This window comes from Myotis daubentonii, chromosome 2 (genome assembly GCF_963259705.1).
Source record: "Myotis daubentonii chromosome 2, mMyoDau2.1, whole genome shotgun sequence".
Lineage (NCBI taxonomy): Eukaryota > Metazoa > Chordata > Mammalia > Chiroptera > Vespertilionidae > Myotis > Myotis daubentonii.
The window spans coordinates 10722926-10750185 of NC_081841.1; the positions used below are offsets into that span (position 1 = coordinate 10722926).

General features: G+C 49.3%; 1 protein-coding gene across 7 annotated transcripts in view; it reads left to right on the top strand.

The window, feature by feature from the left end:
• LARGE1 (LARGE xylosyl- and glucuronyltransferase 1) overlaps positions 1-27260 on the top strand; it is a 440149-nt gene that overhangs the window by 385892 nt on the left and 26997 nt on the right. For all 7 annotated transcript variants that reach the window (XM_059681723.1, XM_059681724.1, XM_059681721.1 and 4 more), the window contains one exon: positions 19066-19221. In XM_059681723.1, coding sequence (XP_059537706.1) covers positions 19066-19221 — 156 coding nt within the window. The remainder of the gene's footprint in view (positions 1-19065; positions 19222-27260) is intronic.

Consider the following 27260-nt stretch of genomic DNA (forward strand, 5'->3'; position numbering starts at 1 on the left):
GTCACTATGATGCACACTGGCCACCAGGGGCCAGATGCTCAATGCAGGAGCTGCCCCCTGGTGGTCAGTGAGCTACCATAGGGGGAACGCTGCTCACCCAGAAGCCGGGCTCAAGGAGCAGCGAGCCGAGTGGTAAGGAGCAGCGAGCAGGCGGGTGGTAAGGAGCGAGGGGTCCTGGACTGCAAGAGGGATGTCGCAGGGGAACATCCCCCAAAGGGTTCCAGACTGCAAGAGGGCGCACACTGGACTGAGAGGCACCCCCCCCCCCCCCCCGTGCACAAATTTCATAAACCGGGCCTCTAGTGTGGTAATAATAATGTATAATGTAGGTTTCAAAAGGTTATACCTAAAATATCACACAATGACATCATGTAATCAAGAGAAAAGTATTATTGGTATTAAAGTATTCTCAGATCATTGTTTTGTAGTGGAGGACAAGATATTAACTTTAGCAGGTATACATGCTAATATTTCAAAGTTAAGCTCTAAAAAGATGCACAACTTATAAAATCATGGTTGGTGGGATGGTGAAAGGCATAGGAAAAACTACAACAACCAAAACAGCTCGGTCATTTTTTTTAAATGCAAGAAAAAATGTAGAAAAAGTGGGGGGAAATATAAAGCAGGAAATCAAGTTAATAGAAATAAGTTTAAGTATATCAATCAAATAAACTAATTTGGGGAATGAAAAGATAAATTGTCAGATTGAATAGGAAACAATGTCCAACATATGCTATTTATAGGAGACATACCTAACACATAGCAACCTGGAAAGGTTAACAGTAGAATTATGGGGAAAGATTATCAGGTAAATATTATCCAAAAGAAAACTGGGGTAACTGTCTATAGCAGACAAAGCATTGGTAGGTATACACATAGTCACAACTTAAAAATGAAAAGCTCACCAAGAAGATACAAGAATTCTAAACATGTATAGACTTCATGCTCTAGCATGTATTTCATATATATATATATATATATATATATATATAGAGAGAGAGAGAGAGAGAGAGAGAGAGAGCGAGCTCTCAATAGAACTCCAGGAAGAAATGGACAATTCTATCAGAGTAGAATTTAACATATTTTTTTAAAATATTGAGAGATCAAACAGACAAAAATCAGATTAAACATTATGGAAGATTTGAATTACAAATCTTAGTTTATTCAGTAAATAAAGAACCTTGTACCTAACAGAATATTCATCCTTTTCAAGCTCACATTTATTAAAAATTAACTATACACTAAACCATAACACACATTGCAGTGCATTTCAGAGAATCATATTATTCATATATATAGTTCTCTGAATACAGTATAATTAAATTAGAAGGCAGTAACAATATTTTTTAATTCATTTGATTACAATTGAAAACAACACTTCTAAATTACTCATGATTCTAACCAAATCAAAACTGATACTGAAAACTACTTAGAACTGAATGAAAGAAAATATGTCAGAATTAGTGGAATGAAACAAACGTGTAAGAAAATGTGTAGCTTTAAATGTTTATATTCATAAGAAAGGCTGAAAATTGAGAGGCCAAGTTTACAACTTTATCTAATAAAAAACATTAGGATAAATTCAAAGAAAATAAAAGGCAGGACATAAAGAAGATAGGAGAAAATGATGAACAAATTGTTCAACAAAGTCAAGATTTGGTTCTTGGAAAGGGACCAGTAAAATAAAGCTATGGCAGGACTCGGGGAGAAACAGAGAGAACTCAGCAAGAAATGAACAGAGAGGCAGACATGCAGTTATGTGTTCGTTCCCAAGTGTTTTTGAGGCAGCCATTCTTCCAAGTTCTAGGAGTACAGCGAAGGTGAAAGCAAACAGCAGCCTCCCATTTGTGGAGCTTCTGAGCCAATAGATAAAGCAGAATTGTGGAAGATAAGAGACGACCATGAACAACATTATGTCAAATTTAAAACTTATGTGAAATGAACAAATTTCTAGAAATGTATACTTTACAAAAATTGACTTAAGGAAAAAATATGAGGTCGATTATCTTCTAGCTATTAAACCTTCTTACAAAGAAAACACATCCTTAGATGGTAAGTAGAGACAAGCTCTACCAATTTTTTTTTTAAATCAAAAGATATTATCAATTTTAAGTAAACTCCAGAGAATAAGAAAAGAGGCACACTCTCTAACCCATTCAATGAGGCCAGGATATACTTGAAACCAAACTTAGACAAGGTGGGCATAAGAAATCTGTGGGCCCATTTCATGCATGACTATAGATGCAAATACCTTAGGCAAAGTATTAGCAGGCCTTTTCCGCCATGTATAAAATAGATAATACATCATGGCCAAGTGGGTGTATTTCAGGGAATAGGAGGGTGATCGAGCACTGAAAAATGCACGTGTCATTCACACTGTAGATTAAAGGAGAAACACCATATAATGATCTAAATAGATGTAGGTAAATTATTTCATAAAATTAGATATTCCATTCATGACCAAAAATATTTGCATAAATAGTATCTATTAAAAAAATAGAGCAAAATTTTGCTGAGCATTTGCTTAGGGATATGCTAATCTATAATAATAAAAGCATAATACACTAATTAGACCAGACAGCCAAATGACCTTTCGGACGAAGCTGCAGCAGCAGGGGCTGAGGCATAGTGGTTAGGGACAATCAGGCAGGCATAGTGGTTAGGGGCAATCAGGCAGGCAGATGAGCCGTTAGGGGCGATGAGGCAAGCAGGCAGAGATGGTTGGGGTTAATCAGACAGGCAGGTGAGCAATTAGGTGCAATCAGGCAGGCAGGCAAATGGTTAGGGGTGATCAGGCAGGCAGGTGAGCGGCTAGGGGCGATCAGGCAGGCAAGCAGAGCGGTTAGGGGTGATCAGTCAGGCAAGCGGAGTGGTTAGGGGTGATCAGGCAGGCAGGCCAGTGGTTAGGAGCCAGTGGTCCGGATTGCGAGAGGGATGTCCGACTGCCAGTTTAGGCCCGATCCCACAGGTATGCAGTCAGACATCCCCCAAAGGGTCCCAGATTGCAAGAGGGTGCAGGGCCGGGCTGAGGGCCCCCCCCCCCCCCGTGCATGAATTTAGGGCACCGGGCCTCTAGTTAAATAATAGAAAGGAATAGGGACCCCAGGACACCACCACACATTTATGAAACTTTGACCTACGAGTAGGTGGCATTACTGGCCATTGGAGAAAGGATGTGCTTTTCCATAATTGGTGCTGAGACACCTGATTACCGACGTGGGAAAAAATGAAAATGGAACCCTATGTCACACAGGCACCAATTTGATTCCAATGGGTTAGAGACCTAAAAGTGAAAGACCAAATTAAACTCTTAATTTTAAACCATTTGGAAACTAGCCTATGACCTCAGAATAGGGAAAGATGTATTCAACAAGACACCCAAAGCGTATGTTATAAAAAAAGGATCGATATATTCAACCACATTGAAATTAATAATTTTTATCTAAGTGGCATCAAAAAGAAAAAAAAAGATGTTTTCAAAACATAACTGGCAAAGGGACTAGTAAACAAAATACAGGATAGTGCAAAAGTAGGTTTTCCGTTGTTCGTGTGGAAAATAATGCAATAAATAATAAATAATAATATAAGAGGAAACTCTGTTTCATATACTCACAACTGTAACGCTACTTTTGCCCCACCCGGCACACAGAGAACTCTTAATAACTAATAAGAAAGCAATGTGTACTAGTAAGGGGTGTATAAAAAGTCATTTCACTGCATTGCAAAGAAAGTGGCCAATAAACAGTTTGAAAGATGTGCAACCTCTTTGTTAATCAGGGAGTGAAAATTAAGACCACAAGTCATTTCCCCTCCACCCCCTTGGAAGAGCAGTGCTCTCGAGTCTCATTGGATCAGCAGGGACTCTCGGTCCTGTTGGCAGGAGTGTAATGGATACAACCAAACCGGAAAAGCACTGCAGCTCTATGTTAAGGAATTAAAGTAGTATAGATTTTACAGTCTAGGGCTTGGATGGAATTGGTCAAAACTTGAGAAATGGGCCCAGCCAGTGTGGTTCAGTGGTTCGATTTCCAGTCAGGGCACATGCCCGGGTTGTGGGCTCGATCCCCAGTAGGTGGCATGCAAGAGGCAGTCAATCAGTGATTCTCACCATTGATGTTTCTATTTTTTTCTCTTTCCCTTTCTCTCTGAAATCAATAAAAAAATAAGTTTTTAAAAATTGAGAAGTGGATGCTTTCAGGAGAAAGTGCTCCAGGGCATGGACAGATGACAACAGATTGAAACAGTGCCCGTGTCCTCGTGAAGAGTGACATTTCTTGGCCAGGCAGGGGCACGGGAGACTTCTTCAACTCTCAAGTCTTCTTTCCATATCAAAAAATAAATAAAAACAAAACTCCCACACAAAAAACAGTGCAACTCAAAGCATTGGCAGGCTGATAAAAGAAGGAAATTCAGGCACGTGCTACAGTGTGGATGAGCCTTGAAGACATGCTAAACGAAAAAAAGCCAGACAGAAAGACACAGATACCGTGTGATTTTACTCATATGAGGCACCTAAAATAGTCAAATTCATAAAGACGGAGAATAGAACAGCAATTGCCAGGGGCTGGGGTGGGGGCGAATGTGGGGTCAATGGGGTCAGTTTCAGTAGAGGATGGAAAAGGTCTGGTGGTGACGGTTGCGTAGCAATGCGAATGTACAGAGCGGCACTGAACTATCCTTACACATGGTTAAGATGGTAAAGTTTTGTATGTGTTACCACAATAAAAACCATCCCGGGTGGGGAAGGGGGCCTTGGCAAGTGCCCTGGGAAGGTGATTGTTGGGAGGAGTAGTGTGAGTTGCATTAGCCAAGCAGGTCTTCGTGAGCCACGACACCGGGCGGGTTACCTAAGAGCCTCCAGATTGGCAGCCACAAAAAGGAAGAAAGAGGCACCATTGGCTAGAGGGAACTTTCATTGGTGAACTTCACACTTCGACATCTTACAGATGCAGAGCTCGGTCTCCAAGTGAAAGTGTGTCATGCCTACCCACCGCAGACCTACCTCTGTGTGCATGTGCCTGTATTTATTGAGTGGCACTCTATGCCAGGCACTGTTAGGTCTTAGGGATGCTGTGGGAGACAAAACCATCGGTCAGGAGAGCTTACCTGTTGGTGCTTACCAGCGGAGCTTACCAGCGGATGGCTGCCCCACTTGGGCATTGCTTAGTGGTTGCTTAATTATTGTCCTGTTGAACCTATCAAAATAATCTATGCACTCTTTTTACCAACCTATCTATATATATAAAAGCCCAAGCGACTGGAACGACCAGTAGCTATGACGCACACTGACCACCAGGGCGCAGATGCTCAATGCAAGTGCTGCCCCCTGGTGTTCAGTGTGCTGCCACAGCCAACCTCCCCCGGCTGGCCAACCACCCGTGGTCCCTCTCCCCCAGCCAACCAACTCCTGTGGTCCCTCCCCCCGGCTCCTGGGCTGGGACTGGGAACCAGGGTTGGGTGGCAGAAAATGCAGTGCCTTTCCCAGGGGGGCCAAGGGCCGGCTTTCTCCTCAGGGAGGTGGCCAAACTCCCATGCCCTGTCCCTTCCCCTGGCCAGCAGGTCCTGATCAGCCCGCCGCCTGTCTGCCACAGTGGCTGCGTGGAGGCAAGGGGAGGAGGAGGGGAGGAGGCGGGGAACCGTGCAGTGGTGGGGCGCCCACAATGGCAGCGTCTCTGTCCAGTGTCTGTTCCTTCCGCACCCAGCCCCAAACCATAGCTTCCTCTCTGGCCTGGCCTGATCAACCAAGCCCTGATCAGCCCTGATTGCCGGCCAGGCCTAGGGGCTTCACCCATGCACGAATTTCGTGCACCGGGCCTCTAGTATTATGTATAAATAGAGGAATTTCTATGAAATAGCAAAATGACAAAAATAGAAGCAAACCAAATTTAAGTCGTATTTTTTAGATTAGCTTTAAAAATAATCCAGAAGTCATTTAACCCACTCATATCTTATTTTAAAAGTCTGCCCTGGCCAGTGTGGCTCAGTTGGTTTAAGCATTGTTCTCTCCATCAAAAGATCATGGGTTCTATTCCCAGTCCGGGCACATACCAGGTAGCAGGTTTGATCCCTGGTGCGGGAGGCAACCGAGCAATGTTTCAGTCTCACATTTCTCTCCCTCTCTCTCTCCCTTTCTCCCTTCTCTCTCTCCCGCTCTCCCTCTAAAGGCAATAAGAGCAAGTCCTTGGGAGAGGATTTAAAATGTTACACAGAACCCTAAAATATTGCCGATATCTGAAAGAGAAGCTGCCCTGGAGGTGGGGAAAGGGTTGAGGGATGAGGGAGAGAGGTCGGCAGGCCCGAGCCCCACCCTGGTCATAGCAGGACCTGGACATTGCCCTGGAGCCAGAGGCCTGGGCTAAGAACTCAGCATATCCGTAGGTTTCTTCAGACCAGCCAGGGCCTAGGGCTCCAGGCCCCGGTGCATCTTTGTCATTTTCTTCATCTTCCTTCTGTTTTTTCCTGCCCTCATTCATTTTATTCTGTGCATCGAGTTCAGCATGTCTGAAGGAAGCCTTCCTGTTTGCTGGTTATGATGGTCCTCCCTGAAGAGGAGGGAGATCCACCCTGAACCCTGCTCTTCATCCACTCGCAACCCCTGCTCCACAGGGCAGCCAACCTGAGACCCACCTGTGGGACACACATGTGCCAGGGCAGCTGAGCGAGCATGTCAGTTCGGGCGGGCGAGAATCATAAAACTGTGTTAATGTCGATCTGCCTGCCTCTCCCTCTCCCTCTCCCTCCAGGGCCAGGACTTTTTCTCTGGTGGCCAGGCTGTGTTGTTGCATCAACAACTCCTGATGCCTTTTCTGTGGTTCTCAGTGTCCCTTCTTTTAAGTGGAGCAAGACCTTAAAGACGGGAACAAAGCCAATCGAAGGAGAGTCCTGGATTCTTGCGATTTTCCCCTCACTGTTTTCAGCCCTCTCACCCAAACCTCCTCCAACGGCAGCCAAATGTTGCAGGAACTTCCTTTGATCCTATTGTTCCCCAGTGTTTGACTGCCTTTCATGGAATAGCAACTCTCTTTTTGCATTCATCTAATTAAAAGAATATTTAATTACATTTCCAAATACAAGTGGCCTAAAAACATAGTAGTTGGTAATAAACACAGCTCACTCCTGGTGAGCATGGTGTGCAATGTGGAGGGGCAGGCACCCTCCCACTTCCCGCGAGAGAGTAGCTTACGGCCTTGGGCGTCGAGCCTGAGATCAGCAGAGAAATGTGTGCGAAGTAGAGGGTGGTTATGAGAACTTCTAAGGGGAGAGATAGTTTCATGGAGGTGTCATTTCTCCCGCCCCTTTTGGAGCCAAGCAACCCTGTAACTTCTCACGACAGCCCACCTCTTACCGGATGAAGGACTCGCGTAAATCACTGTACCTCTCCCGGCTCATGACATTCTCCACCCATTGGGGGCCGTCATCCTGGTCCCATGCTCAGGCCCCTGAAGTGCTCCACAGAAATGCACTTGACTTTGCTTCCATCCTCTGTGTTTCGAAGACCTTCCCTGTCATCTCTTCAGTCCTAAAGCATGAGGACTCGGCCCTCCCTGGGTGAGTCTTACAAAAGGGGAGGACACTCAGAGGAGTGTGGCTTAATCGTCTTCACCAGGAGCAGCGAGGGGCCGGTGGCTGGTTTAGGGAAGGGAGAACGGGAGGTAGCCTAGAAATTGTGTTGGAGCCCTCGAGTGCTCAGTAGACTGTTAGAGAAGGAAGCTCTGGCCAGAAACAGTGGGTAATGGCCAGGAAGTGACAACCAGGGCGTCCATGAGTTACTGGAGCCCACAGTTGAATGAGCCATGGTTCCTGCCCCCAGGAAGGTCATGGTCTAGGGAGAAGTAACCAGGTGAGCAAATAGAAAATTCCAGCACAGTCTGCAAAGTGCAGCGATGCCAGGAAGTAAAGGGGCTCGGAGCGCAGGAGGAGGACCCCTGTCTAGGAGGGAGCACGGCGCAGTCTTTCTTGGAGGGATTTCTGCAGGAGGTCTGAGCCGAATCTTGATGTCCAAACTCTGCCCCTTCCTCGTCTTCTGCCCTCATGTCACTCCTCAGCCCCCAAGCACGCGTGCTCACCTCTCCCCAGGCCTGTGGAAACCTGGGAGAAAGGAAGGATGGAAACCCACACACAAGTGGGGATCAGTGAGCTGGGTGCTGGCAGGCAAGCAGCAGGGGCCACACCACGGCTTCAGAAACATCTGCCCAGATGCACGGCGCCTTTGTGGGGTTGGCGGGAAACGCATCTCGGGGCACGCAAGCTGTGACTCAGCCTCAGAGGACGAAATGGGGTGCTCCGGGAAGATTGGGTGGGAGTCCAGCTCCCACCGTGACCTCACTTCATCTTGACAAAAGTCTCACAAGGGGACGTTTATTTGGTCTCCTCTGTGCATCAGAAAATGAGGAATCACGCACATGAAGTCACTTACTCGCCCGGAGTCGCTCAGCTAAGTACAACGGGGCTGAGGTCCAGACTCACATCTGTCTGACTCCAGGTGCAGAGCTCCTGGCTCTCCCTGGGCCCGGGCTCCTGCCTGAATGTACTTTCCCCCGGGAAGCATTTTACAGGAGATACTGAGTCCATAGGACTGACTGGTCTATGGGAGCCCTCTTGGGGTTCAGTGGGTCTTTGAGGGCTAACCAGAGCAGAGACCCTGGGAATGGCACTGTCTCCTGGAAAGAGCATTTGAATGTTAAGCGACGGGCTCTGAGGCTGGATTTTTGACTGCCATCCACTCATGAATGGGGAACTGAGCGCACTTAAAACTCCTTCAGGGGAAGAGAAAAAGCAAGGGGAGACATGCCATCCATGTGGGGAAGTGGCGTGTATTCCTAGAAGCATCTGCAGCATTTGCATAAGAGGAGCAGCAGGTAACTCAAGTTTGCAAACATTTTACAACACTTGGAGAGGGGTCGGGCTTCCCCTCTTTTGAGGAAGGTGGGCGGCCACCATACATGTTGAGCATGTTCCAGCCAAGCAGACTCCAGTGAAAAATGAGGCAGGGGAAACCCGAGAAAGAGTAATAAAGATGATGAATGGGCAGGTTGATGTTGGAGGATTAGGATGGAACGAGGAAGGGAAAACGGTTGCCTGTGGGAAGAAGAGCTGAAGTCTAGAATTACCACTTCCCAGCCAGACCTCTCTGTACTGCAGGCCCGTGCCGGTTTAATTGCATTGCACAGCCCACATCCAAGGGCTCTCGGCGTGTTACTGTCTACACACCACTGCGGTCGGGAAATCTAGGGATCCCAGGATTAAATATCAGGCAGCTGGCCTGTGCAAGGAGCCTGGCTTTGGGCGCTGCGGTTCTGTGGCTCCTGCTGCGGAATGCTCATTCCCCCAGCAAGCACCGCGGAGTACTTACCCACTGTGGACGGGCTGTAGGGCTGATGTTGGGTTCCTTACCCTCTCTTGACCAAGTGTCCTCATCAGAGAAAGCTGGGAAGTAATCACCACTTCAGACGTAAAGATTAAAAGGGTGATAACGTGCCCAGCCGTCATGGTTGAGCGTCGGTCTATGAACCAGGAGGTCACGGTTTGACTCCTGGTCAGGGCACATGCCCAGGTTGCAGGCTGGATCCCCAGTGGGAGGCATGCAAGAGGCAGCTGATCGATGATTCTCTCTCATTATTGATGCTGCTATCTCTCTCTCCCTCTCACTTCCTTTCTGACCTCAATAAAAATACATATATTTTTAAAAGGTCAGGATAAAGTGAAGCGGTTAGTATCAGGCTATGAGACATGTAGTGAGCCTAGCATTCGTACTGATTATCCCATTCTCTAAGAATAGTTGGCAGTTGGCTGGTGGGCAAAACGTGTAGTAAGGGCTTTTCTTCTTCATTCGTCCCACTGCTCCCATTTCAGAGGCAGGAAGTGGGGGCTCAAACGGGGAAGGGGCTTACTAGAGGTTATGTGTTGGTTGGTTGTCCATCATCGTGTACCCCAATACTGTCTTGGAAAATAACCTGCTCAGCAAAGGGGACTTTGGGTCATTTAAGTCTTAGTGTTTTGGCCTTCCTCAACACTCATCCATTCTTTGCTCATTTGGTAATTGTCAGAGCTTAACTCCTTTGGGGCTTTCTGATTGAAGGGACCCCTCGCTGGCTCTGTTCATGTGGCTGACCAAGTTCAGATGCCATGATTCCTGGAAACATCAGCAAGACCCCTGGGAGGAGCATGATGGCTCTGGAGAGTTGACCTTACAGTAGCAGTGTTGGGTCTATGTATTCAAATAGTTTTAAGGTAACTGCTCATGGGGTTTGTTTAAAACAGAAGCGAGCTGGGGAGGGGGGAGGAGCAGGGAGTCCTGTGTACTATGCTATCTTATTTATACCAAATACCATATTAGGAAGCCTGCAGCGTGCATACCTGATGGGTTTTGTGGATCCCCAGCATTTCCCACACGCATTCTATCTCAACACACAGCACAGGGATACCTGTGGGACAGGCTCTTCCGAAGTCACTGTACGAAGCATGTGCCTGGACAGCCTGGGCTCTGTTCAGAAGAAAAGGATTTGAGAGAGGGAGGCACCAGTTAAGCAGCGTTTGGTGGTTGGACGCCAAACCACTGCCGTTTCTGAGTATGTAGAAAGGAGGGCTTTGGTAGGTATCAATCCTTTTCTGCCACAAAATCCCAAAGCGACGGAAACCATTTCATGCGTTTCTTTTCTAAAAGCTCTACCTATATCACAGGCTCTTTCTAAAAATAGTTACTATCCCACCCACCACTTTTATGTGGAAAGAGCAGATTAAAGGTGTGTATTTTTTCCCCAAAAAGTGTGAGACGCATACCACTGAGAACCATTTTTTTTCCTAAAAGCATTGATGAGTAGATCATCTTCCCCAACGCCATCGACTAAGTCCTTGGCCGTGAGTTAATGAGGGGAGCTCTGTGCTGCAGAGGCTCAAGGTCATTCCTCGTGTCCTTGGGAAGTATTGTCAGAATTCTGTGATGCTTCCAGTCTTGCCTTTATAAGTGTTCTGGGGCAATCCAGTAAAGAAATTCAATCCGGGGTGCTCGCTCGGTAACCTTACTTGGCATCCTTTCGTTACACCAATTAAAGCAAAGGCGCCTTTGCCAATGACACATACACACTTTCCATAAAACATTGCCATCATTCACAGGGGAATTAACTGTTTGGGCTATAACTTCCCCAGGACACCCCACCTGTAGTGCTCACTGAAACATCATTCGTTGCATATTTCATTATCCACACAGAACCCTGTAAACAGGATAAGCTGACACATGTCAAAGCCCTGGGCACTTCGATTGAATTCCGTGGTACTTTGTTCTAATACCAACCAGAGACCTCGGGCATTCCACATTTTTTACCTAAGACTCTTCCCATAATATTTGCTGACCAAGGAATTTGCTTTGATTCATTATCGTAGTATCTCTTGTGCGTTTTCCAGCCCTCTTTTTTGCCAAGGCAGGCAAGACAAGCATTTCCTTTATTGCATTTTATTATCTTTCATTTTTATGTATGAAATCTCCAAAGAGACTGCTAACCTCTCCTCGTGGGGTTTAGTGAACCGTCAAGTCCGGGATTATCACAAGACTTGAAACATCACCCAGAAGATGGGAGGCTTGGCTTCATATTGCGGCTGCTCTGGTTTTAAACGGCTTGCTAACCGTTCATCTTTGCATCACATTAAGTGCTATCGGAAGGCACAGCACACACACGGGCGAGGTTCTTCCTTGACGATGGAGGTTGTAAATCCATATTTGAAATAGTCTTGAGAGCCTAAATTCTTTGGCCAGCTTCTTGTAAGATCTAATTAGGTGGGCATTTCTGGACTTGGTGAAGAGCTCATGGGAGCAGAGCTAGCTCAGCTATTTGCTCACTCGTTACGTGAGCTGGTCTCACTGGTATTCACAATCTGTCATTGCTTCGTAGGATGCCTTTTTTGTAAATGTAAAGTTGCATTTGGACAAATGTAGACTTACAGAAAAGTTGTAAAAGTGATATTGAGAGTCCCGTGACCCCCTCAACCAATTTTAGTTTCCCCTAATGTTAACATCACATGTACCAACGCTGAACACGTACTAACAAATCAAACAAAATAGAAACAGACTCATAGACACAGAGAACAGACTGACAGCTGTCAGAGGGGAGGGGGTGGGGGGCTGGGTGAAAAAGGTGAAGGGATTGACCACAAACTGCAAGGCTGCTGCTGCTACGTCCCCTTTCCCGATGAGGGATGGTCTCCGTGATTTAGGCAGCTTCATGCAGGCCACCCAGCTGGTCAGAGCTGGGCCTGGTGCAAAGGCCTGTCTGCTCGTCCCTCTCTACCACGCATCGTGATCCTGAAGATGACAAGGAAAGGGACTTGTGAGATGTGTCCTCTTGAAATACTCAGCGAGGGGAGAACAGAGGGAGCTGAAACTCCTTCGAGAGAAAAGGACACGCTGGCCCTTAGACAAAAAGAAGGGGATCTGTTTCTCCTCCCTGCAGCCCCCATCGCAGGGCTGTGATAACTGATTTGCTGTAGACAGGCAGGATGTGAGGGTTATTGAGAAAGGCATCAGCGTGATTTTCGCTCTTGAACCAAAGGGCAGCTGTAGAATACTAAGGACCTGCCGGGCACAGCAGCACGTGGGATGAATAGTAAGCCATGCTCCCTGCCTGCCCAGAGGCTCACGTTCCAGTGACACCAGGTGTGAGCCTGTAAATAAATCATTACAACAGCGTGCAACGGGCTCTCTAATAAGGTTAAATGCAAGTGTCCAGGGCACTGAGGAAGGACCCAGCAGCTGCCTTGGGATGCTGACAGTGAGAATCTGATGACCCGATTTGTAGAGGCTGAAAAAGAAATAGAGGGTTTGCCTTTCTTAGTCTAGCACAGAGGTGGGCAAACTTTTTGACTCGAGGGCCACAATGGGTTCTTAAACTGGACTGGAGGGCCGGAACAAAAGCATGGATGGAGTGTTTGTGTGAACTAATATAAATTCAAAGTAAACATCATTACATAAAAGGGTACGGTCTTTTTTTTTTTTTTTTTTTTAGTTTTATTCATTTCAAATGGGCCAGATCCAGCCCGCGGGCCGTAGTTTGCCCACGGCTGGTCTAGAACTCTGGAGAAGGCAGCTGTAGACATTGGTTAGTAAACAGCAATGTGTTGACCTCTCTCCCTCGTAGCCACATGATGGCTGCCATGATTCCAGCCATCACATCTCTGTGTACCACAGAAAGGTGAATGGGGTGGGAGGAGGATGGCACCTTAGTCATTATTAAGAAATCCAATATATGCGTCTCCATGTATCTTTTTGGGCAGTCTTAGGTCATCACATTGCCAGCACTAGCTGCAAGGGAGTCTGGGAAATCAGCAAGTAGGATCATCATCATTAGCTTAGATCATAAATGGATCATGAGCCATTCCTGGGGTTGGGGTCATTGCAACTACCAATGAAATTAATGTTCTATTGGAAATGAAGGATGGGGTGGAAAGAGAGAGACATACTAGCAGGCAACCTTTGGCCACTTGTCCTGGAAACAAGAAGTGTGTTTGAGCTCAGCTGTGAAGGGTGAGCAGGCATTCAGGTGGCAGAGAAGAAATAAAGATATTCTAAGAGGGAGAACATGTGCAGAGGCACTGAGTCATGAAAGACAGGTTCCGGAAACACCAGGAAGTTTGTTAGCCTGGAGTTAGAGCTGGAATGAACGTAAACTTCCCGTCTAAGGAGAATAGATGTTCTTCTGTGGATCCTAGAAAGCCCATGGGGTCTTGAGACAGAGACCCATCCTCCAGATACTCTGTAGCTCAGTAATTGGAAGACATAAAGCTGTGTTCTTACTCACCTGGCATTTGCACACAGACTCTGGGTCCTAAGTACTGTAGAAGCTGACGTTCTGGCTGAACTCTTCCCATAGCCTGTCCTTGTACCTCGATCTTGTTTCTATCTTTGAATTCTTTTTCTTGAGCTTTTGATGGGTGATAGAATCTCTCATTTCTCCTTTAATCTTGTGGACTTCCGCTGTCTTCCCAGGTGATGTTTAAGTTTCCTGGATGGTAATCAATTTCCGACCATTTCTCTGGCTCACTGCAGGTGGACTCCGAGTCCGCACATGCACTCATCCGTCACCGATAGTTCAGATCCAACTAGGTCACAGCCGTGGGGCCCCTGGTGTCGGACAGCATCTGTAGCCCACCTGGCATGCAACCTGGGTGCCTCCCTCTCTGCTTCCTGCCAAGCTGGGGGTTCAGCCTGTGTTACCTGCAGCTTCAGTGTCCCAGGGATGCCTGGGCTCCCTAAGTTGGGCAGGGAAAAGTGGGGTTTAGTTCTGATCCCGTAATCTTCTGTACATCTTAGGTTCCTTTATATAAACAGAGCCTCTCAATGGTTGCAGACATGGGAGAAATAAGAGGAATAGACTCCTAATTTCTATCTCCTGGGGTTCAAATGCTGGCGATCCCACCTTCCAGCTGTGTGACTGGGGGACATGTGCTGAACTTGCTTCCCCTGTAAGATGGCGTAAGGAGCATACATACCACTTAGTGGTTCTCAACCTTCCTAATGCCTCGACCCTTTAATACAGTTCCTCATGTTGTGGTGACCCCCAACCATAAAATTATTTCCGTTGCTACTTCATAACTGTAATTTTGCTACTGTTATGAATCGTCATGTAAATATCTGATATGCAGGATGTATTTTCAGGGGTCGCGACCCAGGGGTTGAGAACCGCTGAGAGTGTTGCATAAAGAACCAGTGAGCTATGACAAGTGTTCAGACCCCTGCTTGGCACATAGCAAGCCTCCAATATATATATTAGCTGCTAATAATAATGATTATTATTACTGTGCTGATGGGCCTCAGCCAGAGGAATAAGTTATGATAGGTTTTCACCACCACCCGTTTGGGAGACTCACTTGTCTTTGCCAGTTCCTTGCAAAAATCTATTTTGGGCACATTCTCCCGTGTCATTCCATCTCACGTGTGAAAGCTTGTCAGTAAAGGTCACCTGCCACCAGCTCGCTGCCCCCAGGTCAGCAGTGATGGGTGACTCTGTCCCTCCAGGGGCCAGGAAATGACATTTCTCAGTAGTCAGACCAGCGCTGATCTAAATCATCAGCAGTGGTGATTCTGAGTCGGACTTTCAGAGGCAGGCCTGCGGCTTCGCGGAAAGAAACATGGCCTGGGGGACGGACACTGGGGCAGGCTGCTCCCCCTGCTGTGTGACCTTAGGCAAGTCACTGTCCCCCTCTGGGCCGTGGCTTCTTCATGCTTGAATTGGCCCAGCCCAGAAACAGTCGGGAACAGCCTCTCTCTGACATCTCTTTAAAAGCACGTGTCATACTTGTATTTTCATACGGACAGTTACTTCATGATCTCCGTGTTCCTCTCTGCGTTCATAGCCCCTGTCAGTGTGTGGCACAGAGTCCGTGCTCATTTTAATATTTGTTGAATGAATAAATGATGTGGTAGAAAGAGAAAGATTTGAAAAAAAAAACCAGACCTGATTTTGTTTTAGAAATGGCTACTTACGCCTGGCTGGCATGGCTCAGTGGTTGAACCTCATGTCAACCTATGAACCAGAAGGTCACGGTTCAATTCCGGGTCAGAGCACATGCCTAGGTCTCAGGCTCCATTCCCAGTGGGGGCGTGCAGGAGGCAGCCAATCAGTGATTCCCTCTCATCATTGATGTTTCTATCTCTCTTTCCCTCTCCCTTCCTCTCTGAAATCAATAAAAATATATATTTTTTAAAAATAGAATTGGCTACTTACTAGCTGAGTGACCCTGTGTTCGTCTGAGCTTCAGGATTATCATCTGTAAAAGGGATAATAATAGAAACAGCCTTGCCGCGTTGTTTGAGGATTGAATGTGAAACCATATGTACACACACACACACACACACACACCACCACCACCACCACCACCACCAAGGAGAACCCTGGCCCACCATCTAGCATAGAATGGGTATGGGATAAACAATAGCGGTTATTTGCTTCTCTAGACTAGCACAGGGGGATGGAGTATTCTGTGTTCTGATGATAGAAAACTAGTTGAAAAGGCAAATCTGAATATGCAGCCATAGACTCTGAGTGGGCTCACTGGTCCCAGAGCCACTGGGTTGCAAATAGTTCCGCAAAACCCCCTTGGCCTGCCAACGACCCCACCACCTTCTCGCCCCCCTTCCTTTAACCTTCACTGCTTTTTCTGTATATTTGCCTGTAGGTGATACCCAAACCCAGCTCCCTGGGTAGACACAGAACAGAACGAGGGGTGATGGGGTGAGGGATGGCCTGATGTGGGTGGGGAGACGAGGAGGCGGGCGTCCCTGTCCTAGCTCCGACCTGGTCCATGTGACCGTGGGCAACCCGTCTCTCTAAGCCTCACTCTCTCACCTGGGAAGTGCTCAGCCCATTGACACAGGACTCGATAGTGGTTAGGAACCTGGGTCTCAGGTTTGGCTCAGGCTTACTGTCTCAGCTCTGCAACTCACCAACGGGGAGAGGCAGGCCAGTCAAGTACCATTCCCAAAAAAACAGACAGTGGGATTCGAGTGGGCTTATTTGGAGGGATGAATGACAGTCTCCTCAGTGTGCCTCGCAGACTTGTGCATGGTAAGTTAAGACTGTTGACCGGTGGGCCAGCCCTTATTCTCACTTAGTGTCCATTTCTCCCTATTGATGCAGCCCACATCTCCTGAGCCAGACGGGCATCCGTCAGCCGCCCTGCTGGCTCAGCACTTGGCGAGCACAGACTCTTGCGCAGCAAAGACGTGATCCCATTGGGTGTGAGGGACACGGCTCGCGTGCCGTTATTTTCATGCCTGGCCAGGCCCTCCTAGTGTCTGGTGGGTGTCTTCTTAGAGGAGCATCCCCTCTCTCCTCTCTCGACCCTTCAAAAGGCACAGGAAGGAAACTTCGATTTCATGTTCCTCCTTCCCAGCCAGTGCCTCTTCCAGGGAGGCCTGCTGGCCCTCCCTGCTCTCTCCTGCAGGCTACGTGCCGCTTCCTTCCTTACTGCTCAGCCACTTCACGCTGGGAAGGTAGGGGGAAGCTCAGATAGCACAGGCTGCTGGCCCCGTCTTGGAGGGGAGAAGAGCCTACGCATATGGGGCCACCCAGGCACACAGGTGCAGTGCTGGGCCACGCTCTGAGTACTTTGTGAAGTCGGGAAGGCTGATCCCCACGTGGCACATGGGGAAACCGGGGTCCCAAGATATGAAACCAGTTGCCCCAGGACACACACAGCTGCGAGCCTAGCTGGGATTCGGACCTGGGCTACTCTGACGTCCCCGCTTCTTGCTCTGCTGTCGCACCGTTGCTGGGGACAGGCGGGCAGGGGTGTGGTTTGGGTGCTGTTATTCACTGTCCCATGAGAGAGAGACCTGGGCTTGCACTCAGTATTTATCCGGCCAGTGTCAAGGGCTGCCGCTGCTGCACATCCATGGGGACCCGAGAGAGGCAGAGTGAGACGGGCCTCAGACCTCTCTTTAGGCAGCAGCCCCGGGCCCTGCTGCAGGCGACTGTGGCTGAAGGGTAGTGGGAGTCCGGAGGCCCAGTGCCTGTCCTCAGGATCACCGCCGTGGGAGGAGTGAGCGAGGACATCGGATCATAGAGAGGAAAAGGTGGGGGTTATTTTAGTTCCTCTGGAATGTGACCAAGCGTGCGGTTTTCTAGCCTGTTCTTTGTGGCATAGAGGAAAGAACACGGGCTCTAGAGTCAGACTTATTCACACTGATATTAGAATTCCAGCTCCGGCACCTACTGGCTCAGTGGTCCTGGCCAAGTAACTTCTCCACAGTTTATTCTTTAAAATTGCATTCCTGTTCTGGTCATCACAAGGGTTTTAGAAAGACAAAGAGTGTAAAACCGATGGTGAGGTGTTCTGCCCTAGACACGCTCCCCAGCGGAGGGGTGAGCAGTGCCTCTCCAGGTGCCACCCCCTCTTCCCAGGCCCTGTCGCCCCAGGAAACTCCCACTTGTCCTTCAAGCCCCAGTCCCGGCATCTCCCTCTATGATGCTGCTCTGAGCAGAATACAGCTGTACTTCCCCCTGACCCTCCCTCCGTGATTACATCCTGTTACCTTCTGGGGACCCGTCCCCCAGCCGACCTTGAGTGAGCTGTGGGTGGCACTGCCAACAAGGGCCTCTGCTCATCTCCCAACCAGGCCAGTCCACTGTGGGCACTTCACCGTCAGACCCAGCATTTCCTGGGCTCTGGCCTGTGCCAGGCACCACTTACTTCACTTACATAGCAGTGATTTTCCCAGCAAATCGGCTGGAGGCGGAGACCACACCAATTATTTGAATAGGGAATTGGATCTTTAAAAATGATAACTAGATACAGTGTTCGCTTAGTAACTAAAAAAGCAAAAATAGGGTGTTGCAGGGAACAGTTACCACCTGCAGGAGGAATAGAGGTGGCAATTATTGGAATATTGTCACCTGGGGCTGGACCCCAGCTCTGGGGTGGAGTCAGCAGCCAACGCCAGAGGCAGCGACAGGGCAGAGACGGGAGGAGGGGGCGGCTGGTTCTGAGTGTTGGAAAAACTGCAAACATGGATTTCCCTGCTGCGGAAGGAAGGAAGCGCTGCTGCTGGTGTGAAAAGGGGGTGGCGTGTCGCTCACAGGAACAGGGAGCCCCAGGAAGGAGTGAGTTCTTCCTTCTCCTCCTGACTCGTCTCCCTCCCTTGGCCCCTGTTGGCAGCGCCTAACAGAGCAGCTGGCAAAGCAGTGACAGGGTTTGCAGGGTCCCAGCTTCATCGCCCCAAAGCAGGTTGGGGCGGAGAGGTGAAATCGTATGCACTGCCACACGCAGGAGCTGTTGCGATTCCCATTTCACAGGTGGGGAAACTGAGGCACAGCGAGATGGAGTAACTTGTCCAAGATTAAAGAGTCCCTAGAGCAGAGCCAGGATTTGAACCCAGCAATCTGGCCTCAACTGCTCTTCCATAAACATTGAATGAATGAGTGAATGGATGGATGAATGAATGAGTGAATGGATGAGTGAATGAGTGGATGAATAAATGAATGGGCAAGCCCAGAAATAATGCGTCCCCAGTGCCCCGCGGCGGCTCCTGCAAGCGTGAGGTCCGCCCAGCCTGACTGCCTCCTCGTGCCCTGCCAGGTCATCCACTGGAACTCCCCCAAGAAGCTCCGGGTGAAGAACAAGCACGTGGAGTTCTTCCGCAACCTCTACCTGACCTTCCTGGAGTACGACGGCAACCTCCTGAGGCGGGAGCTGTTCGGCTGCCCCAGCGAAGCCGACGTCAACAGTGAGAACGTAAGTGGCTCCGAGGTGGGCAGCGTGGGGCGGCCTCTCTGCTGGCCTGCGAGGACCTCCGGCGTGCCAGGCTGTGCGCCAGGCTCAGGGCACGCCCGAGATGAACGAGACGCCATCGCTGCCCTGGGGGTCCCCCGTCTGGTGGGGGCGACGGGCAGGCAGGCAGATCACTTCCATGCTCATTGCCATGGATGCAGAGGGGGTTCGCTTGGCCCAGACTAGGCACAGTCTGAAGGGAGCTGCCAAGCAGAGGAGTGAGAATAGGCTAAGACACTTTGGAAACAGTAGACCAGCAGTTCTCAACCTGTGGTTCGCGACCCCTTTGGCGGTCGAACGACCCTTTCACAGGGGTCGCCTAAGACCATCCTGCATATCAGATATTTACATTATGATTCATAACAGTAGCAACGTTACAGTTATGATGTAGCAACGAAAATAATTTTATGGTTGGTCACAGCATGAGGAACTGTATTTAAAGGTACAGAAGGGTGAGAACCACTGCAGTAGACAGAGGCTTTCTCCACAGCCAGGATTCAGTGTGTGGCACCAGAGATCTTCACCACTCACTGGCTCCTTTAGGGGTTAGCATGGGTGAAGGAAGTGTTAGGTAGGTGGTCACAGGCATAGCTAGCATCAATATTTTCTTATTTCTTCATCGTTTATAATTATTTTCATGTTCTGTCTCATATGGTGCTCATAGACACCCCTTTCGCCCTTCCCCCCAGTTAGAGCTGAAGAAATTTAGGCACAGAGAGGTTAAGCAGGTTGTTCATGGTCACACAGCAAGCAAGGAGCAAAGGTGAGACCCATTGGAAGTTCTGAGGAGCAGGATGTGGGGAAGCAGCTCCTGTAGAGGAAAAGCAGAGAATGTAGGGCCAAGCTGACCTGGTTTGGGCCTTTTTTTTTTAATTGTTTAAAGTATTACATATGCCTCCTTTTTCCCCGATTGACACCCCCCCGGCCACTCCCGCACCCAGGACAAGCCCCCACCGCCCCAGTGTCTGTGTCCATTGGTTATGCTAATGTGCATGCATACAAGTCCTTTGGTTGATCTGGCCCCTGTTGGCAGCACTTAACAGAGCAGCTGGCAAAGCAGTGACAGAGTTTGTAGAGTCCCTGCTTCGGCATCCTCTCCCCGCCCCCCGCCCTCCTCTGCCTTCTCTCTGAGGTTGGATGGTCTGTTCAGTGTTACCTTGTCTCTGGATCTATTTTTGTTCAATCAGTTTATGTTGATCATTATATCCCACAAATGAGTGAGATCACGTGATATTTATCTTTCTCTGATTGGCTTATTTCACTTAGCATAATGCTCTCCAGTTCCATCCATGCTGTTGCAAATGGTAAAAGTTCCTTCTTTTTTATAGCGATGTAGTATTACATTGTGTAGATGTACCACAGTTTTCTAATCCACTCATATGCTAATGGGCACTTAGGCTGTTTCCAGATCTTAGCTGTTGTAAATTGTGCTGCTATGAACATATGGGTGCATATATCCTTTCTGATTGGTGTTTCTGGTTTCTTGAGATATATTCCTAGAAGTGGGATTACTGGGTCAAATGGGAGTTCCATTTTTAACTTTTCGAGGAAACTCCATTCTGTTTTCCACAGGCTGCACCAGTCTGCATTCCCACCAGCAGTGCACGAGGGTTCCTTTTTCTCCGCATCCTCGCCAGCACTTGTCATTTGTTGATTTGTTGATGATAGCCATTCTGACAGGTGTGAGATGGCACCTCATTGTTTTTTTGATTTGCATCTCTCGGATAATTAGTGACTTTGAGCATATTTTCATTTGTCTCTCAGTCTTCTGAATGTCCTCTTTCAAAAAGTGTCTATTTAGGTCCTTTGCCCATTTTTTTATTGGATTGTTTATCTTCTTTTTGTTAAGTTGTATGAGTTCCCTGTAAATGTTGGAGATTAAGCCCTTATCTAAGATAGCATTGGCAAATATGTAGTGGTTTTCTTGTTGTTTTGTTGATGGTTTCTTTTGCCGTGCAGAAGCTTTTTATTTTGATGTAGTCCCATTTGATTATTTTCTCCTTAGTTTCCATTGCCCTAGGAGCTGTATCGGTAAAGATATTGCTACGACATATGTCTGATATTTTGCTGCCTATGGAGTCTTCTAAGATTTTTATGGTTTCCCGTCTTACATTCAAGTCCTTTAGCCATTTTGAGTTTATTTTTGTGTATGGCGTAAGTTGGTGATCTAGTTTCTTTTCTTTTCTTTTTTTTTTTTTGCATGTATCTGACCAATTTTCCCAACACCATTTATTGAAGAGACTGTCTTGACTCCATTGTATGCTCTTGCCTCCTTTGTCAAATATTAATTGAGCATAGTGGTTTGGATCGATTTCTGGGTTCTCTGTTCTGTTCCATTGGTCTATATGTCTGTTCTTGTGCCAGTACCAGGCAGTTTTGAGAACTGTGGCTTCGTAATAACAGCTTGATATCTGGTAATGTGATCCCTCCTACTTTGTTCTTCTTTCTCAGGATTGATGCAGCTATCCAGGGTCTTTTTTTATTCCAGATGAATTTTTGGAGAGTTCGTTCTAGGTCTGTGAAATATGCCGTTGGTATTTTAATGGGGATTGCATTGAATCTATAAATTGCTTTGGGTAATATGGACATTTTAAATGATGTTGATTCTACCAATCCATGAACACGGTATGTTCTTCCTGGGTTTGGCCTTTTGGTTCTTCCTCCAGTTCTCTACTCAAGTCAGTATTTGCCATCCTCGCCAACATTTGAGTGCCCATTCGGCACTGTATTCCAAACGCTAAATAAAAATGTTCTCCTGCCTCTTTTTTTTTTCCCTCCACGGAAGAGACTCAAATACAAAGCCTTGCAGCATAAAGCCATCGGTTAATCATGTCATCATGGGCTCCCCTGTCGGCCAGTGTCTTAGGAAGCGGGACTTTCTTTATAAATGACTCACTAGCTTTTCCTACCATCAGCCTCCCCTGGGGTCACGGGGTCGGAGGGGTTGGGGGAGAGTACCCCGTGGTCCTCAATAAGCACCTGTGAATGCCGCCATCTGCCAGGCACCCGGCAAGGCCCTGGGTTGAAATTAGAGGCTCGCCCAGTCCTGGTACATGTATCAAGTGCTAGAGACGCCTAGAGCATCGTCCCCCAGCACTCTGGCCCTTGACGCTGTGGGAGCCACACTCACCACCTTTGCGGTTCCTTCTGCATCCACCCCAGGCTCACTCCACCCGCCCGGGCCTCTGTGCTGGCTGTCCCACTGCCCGGACCCCCCTGCCCCTCGGTGTAGGAGCATCTCCGATGGGGCACCCTCCTCAGCCTCCAGGACCCCATGGTCACTCCGTGATGCGCCCTGTCTCCTTTACATCCGAGTATATGCACCGTCCACCAGGATTCGCTTCATGTGCTTGTTTCCTAGTTTTTTTCCCAAACCTAAGACCAGAATCGGGGGCCATGAGATGAGAGACTTTGCCTCTGTGGTGCCCTCCCCGAAGGGAAGCAGCACGTGGTCACCACTCAGTAAATACTTGTTGGATGAATCGAGTACATACGGGGAAGCATGACGCGCCAGGTAAAGGCAGAGCAGACGAAGAAGTGGAGAGTTCAGGGAGAACATGCCGGGCGTTGGTGTGAGGGCGTGGGCACGTGGGAGAGGGGCGAAGGACGGAGCTGACAGAAGGGCCTTGGCTGGGCTCAGCCGTGTAGACTCCACCGAACGGCTTTCATCTTGGTCAGATTACAGTTGAGAAAAATGACTCCGTGTGGAGAATGGAATGAAAAGGCCAGGACTGGAGGCGGGGAGACCACTTAGAGACAATTGCCGCATCCCAGGCAAAACGATGACGGTGGGGCTGAGACCGAGGCCGGCAGCGTGGGGACAGAGAGCACAGACGAGTTGCTTTGTGGGCACTGAGGACAGGGGAGCAGGCGCCTCTGGCACTCACAGCAGGTCCCTGCGCCCTGCTGCATCCAGGCTCCTCCGAGAGCGGCCTTCGGGGCAGGGCGGGGCAGGAGAGGGTCTGCGGCCTCGCACCCTGGAAGCGCATCTGTAGGGCGCCCACCTCCTGGTCCTTAGCAGCATGTCAAGTGTTCTGTGCAAACACAACCGGAGGGAAAGGGCACGATCTTGGATCCGGCCCAAAGCGGATGCTCCCAGCTCCGGGGAAAGAGGTCGTTAGCGCCCTGACAAGTGCGCAGATGGTGGTAGTCGCAGTGAATGAAGTCTGAACCTCCTGGGCCTACAGATCGCAGATGAGAAAGGGCTCCAGCGCATTATCTCAAGGCTCAGTCAGCCACTGGACATAGAGCCGTTCAGACAATCCCAACCTCCGGGCTAGGGATGCAGGGGAGCATCGCAGACCAAGCCCGGCTCTCCCAGTGCGGGTCCAAAGCCTTAAAATATATAGGTTTGAGCCACTTTTGGTGGGAATCTTGCTAAAGTACATGCCCTTCCTTTGGCCACCAGATTATACAGAACTCCATGTGCAGTGGCCTCGCCGGTGGCGCTGAGCAGGCTGAGGGGGCGGGAGTCGGCCTGAGGGGGAAAGATGCGGCTTTTCCTGGCAGGAAATGGCCTCGCACTGCGTGCTGCTGGTTCTGCACATTCCTTCCTGACAGCTGTCATTTTCACTCTGTCAGCCCCGGAGCAGCCCTTCTGCGCGCCCCTCTCTCCCCCGGCAGCCAAGAAAAGAGAAGCCGGGGGTATTGAAGTCAGAAAGGCCAACGGGAAAGAATTAGCCACTATTGCATTCAAAGTTAAGTGATCAAACAGCAAATATCCATCCAAAAAGTGCAAAAAAGAAGAAGAAAAAACCACAGAAGATTGGGCACCAGTGAGTGCCTGCATTTATATGGGATTGCAAGTCCATCGGCAGTGAACGCAGACTTCCAGCTCCCTCATCCCGTGTCCGCAGCAGACGTCACTAATGAATGGCCCCACGCGTTCTCTGTCCAAACCCCAGTGTCCTAGCCAAGCAGCACTCCAGGGACCCAGTGCCAGTCTCCAAACAGTAACACGGGGCATGCGGGAGCCTGTGGGCAGCCCTGCCCCCAGCGTGAGCCCCTCTGGTCCCCGTGCACTGGGACGCTGCTCTGTGCCCTGCCCAGACCTGCCTCCTGCACGCCCCCCACTGGGGATCAAACCCTCATGTGCCCTTGACCAGAATCAAACCCAGGACCCTTCAGTCCGCAGGCCAACGCTCTATCCACTGAGCCAAACCAGCTAAGGCTTCTCTGCATCTGCTGGCCTTTGACAGTGGAGATTTCCTGCAGAGCAAGAGAGAGGGAAACGCAACTCTAATCGCCACCTTCCAGGGAGGTGGGCGTGAGTCACACTTGACAGATGAGGAAACCAGCGCTCACTGGAGAGGAGCTACTTGCCCAGGGTCACGCAACGCCTCCGTGGTGGCGCCACGATTCGAAACCAGGCCCACCTAACTCTAAGCGGCAAGCCAGGGCCTTGCTTCGTAAGTGGGTGTCGCTCCACGTTTACAGCGAACAGAATCACTACAACTCATTCCCTCATTCTCCTCGTCGTGTTTACTTATATAACCACGCTGACTCCCACAAGTTGCTGTTGTCTCCATTTTATGGAGGAGGACATGGGCGCTCGGAGAATTGAAATCGTGGGACGGGTTGGTGGTGGTCCCGGGACTGGTATTAACCTTGACCCACAGCCGCGTGGCCTTTCTGTAAGTAAACAAAACACTCCCAGACCTAAAATTGCCATTCCCGCCCCTCCCCCAGCGCTCCCGGCCCCCAGAACTGCTTTATTGTTCTCCGTGGCCCTCGTCCCCTATCAGGGTGTCATATTCTTGACGAATTTGTTTTGTTGATCACATCTCCCCCCACGTGAATGAAAGCTCTGTGACTATGTGGATTTCTATCCGCTTCTATTCATCAGTATGTTTTCATGCCTCCAAAAGCCTGCCTGGCTCCTGGTGTGTGCTCAGCAGATCTTGTTCAACAAATGAACTATTACAAGTCCTTTTCTCGAAGCATCTGGGGTGCGAGAGGAAGTTCCCTACACCCACAATCAGAAAACCCGGCCCCGGGACTAGATCTGTGGCACTGGGCATCACTTTCACCTTCTACAAGCCTCAGTTTCTCTGCCTATAAAATGGTCACAAATAAACCCAGGCCAGGCGGTTGGAGGGTTGACGGGGTTAAGGCAGTGGTCGGCAAACTGCGGCTCGTGAGCCACATGCGGCTCTTTGGCCCCTTGAGTGTGTCTCTTCCACAAAATACCACGTGCGGGCATGCATGTACAGTGCTATTGAAACTTCGTGGCCCATGCGCAGAAGTCGGTATTTTGTGGAAGAGCCACATTCAAGAGGCCAAAGAGCTGCATGTGGCTCCCAAGCTGCAGTTTGCCGACCACTGGTAAGGTATGCAAAGTGCTACCAGCCATAGGCGGTAGGTTGGCCAGGAAGCTTGTCCCAGACCTGCCCTTCCACCTGCTCTGAGGTCCCTGCTCATCTCTGAGAGGAGGGCTCTGACTCACCTCCCTCAGCCGCCAGGGTGCCGGGCTACCTGCGGGGCCATTCCCCAACACCAAGCCCACTAAGGAAAAAAGACAACGGCCTCACCATGGCTCAATTAGGAGTTAAAAATAAGACACATACAAACAGATTCCATAAACATTTCCCGACACCACCGCGCGAGGCCGTGCCAGGAAACAGATGGCTCTGTGGAAACAGCTGTATCCCAGAGAAACCCCAGGGAAAAGCCAGAATGCATTATCGCGCTCACGGGTGAGCCGCACGGCGCCAGCTCTTTCATCACGCCATGGGCATCAGAGCCCGGTGGACAGCGCCCAGAGCCCTATGACAGCTGCTGCCCAGGCCGGCCTCCAGTGACCTTCCGGGCTTGTTCATTCCAGAGCCTGAAGGACCCCAGCGCTTGCCGGGTGGCTATAGGCTGGGGTGCAGGAGGAGCCGTGGGGGCAAGCTTCTCAGTGGATATGCCTGCGCCCCTGCACGCCATCGTGGCCTGTCTGCTTTGTTCTGTCCAGCTCCAGCTTGCACACCTCTCTCTTCCACACCCCAAGGCTCCAGTTGTAATAGTCCTCGGGTGCAGGGCTCCCTCCTGGGCCTTTCCGGCAGCCTCCTGCCCTCCCTCCCTTTGGCCGGGTCTCCCTTCTCTTACCAGCTCCTTATGCAGAATGCAGGGGGCAGCTCTGGAGCAAAACCCGCATAAAATCTTAGGAACAGTAACTGTGGGATTTCAGGCCATTTACTTAAACTCTCTGTGCTTTGGTTTTCCCATCTGTAAAATGGGAATCATAGTCTACCCAGTAGGCTTCATGAGGACCCAAGAAGCTAAGTCAGGAGCTAGATCAGTGGCACATAACACAGGCCCCTCCCCCACCCCCGCTCCCAAATTGAGTTTTGTTTGTGTTATAAACGCCCAGTATTATAATTACCAACTTGCTTATTTGTTCCCCCTCCCAGACATTATGAACAACTTAAGTACAGAAACTGGGGTTCCTTCCGCATTCTTAGCACAGGGCTTGGCATGTAAGCGCCTATGAATTGTGTGTGAGGTTCACATTAATACTGATACTTGGGACCGATGGAGACCAGGCCTTGTCCTTTATTTCCTCAGAGCCTAGGTCAGAGCTGGGCGGAATCTCTCTGAGCCTTGGCTGAACAGACCTGAACCCGTGCCTCTCCTCTGCACAAAAGCATAAATCTGGCCCCTGGTGAAAAATGTTTGGGTTCCTGGAACTTGGTTGATTAATGCACACAGCAGGCAGTCAGCGAGCCTGTAATCTTTCTCTACCTGCATGGCTCCATAAAACGTACCCGCTTCGTGGAAATCACAGGTCAGAGCCTGAAGCAGGCTTCAGAGGAAGAGAGTCAGAGCCCCAGCCGCTCTGAGCAAACCCCTGGTGCTCCGGTTTCCTTCTCCGCCAACTGAGGACACGAGGGCAGCCCTGCCTGCCTCCTGCAGATCCAGGGAAGAGCAGATGACGTCACAGGTGTCCAGGCCACTGAAAAGGGAAAGTCGGTGGAACTTATAAAACAGCATTATTGAGGGTTGTTTTGCCCACCAGATGT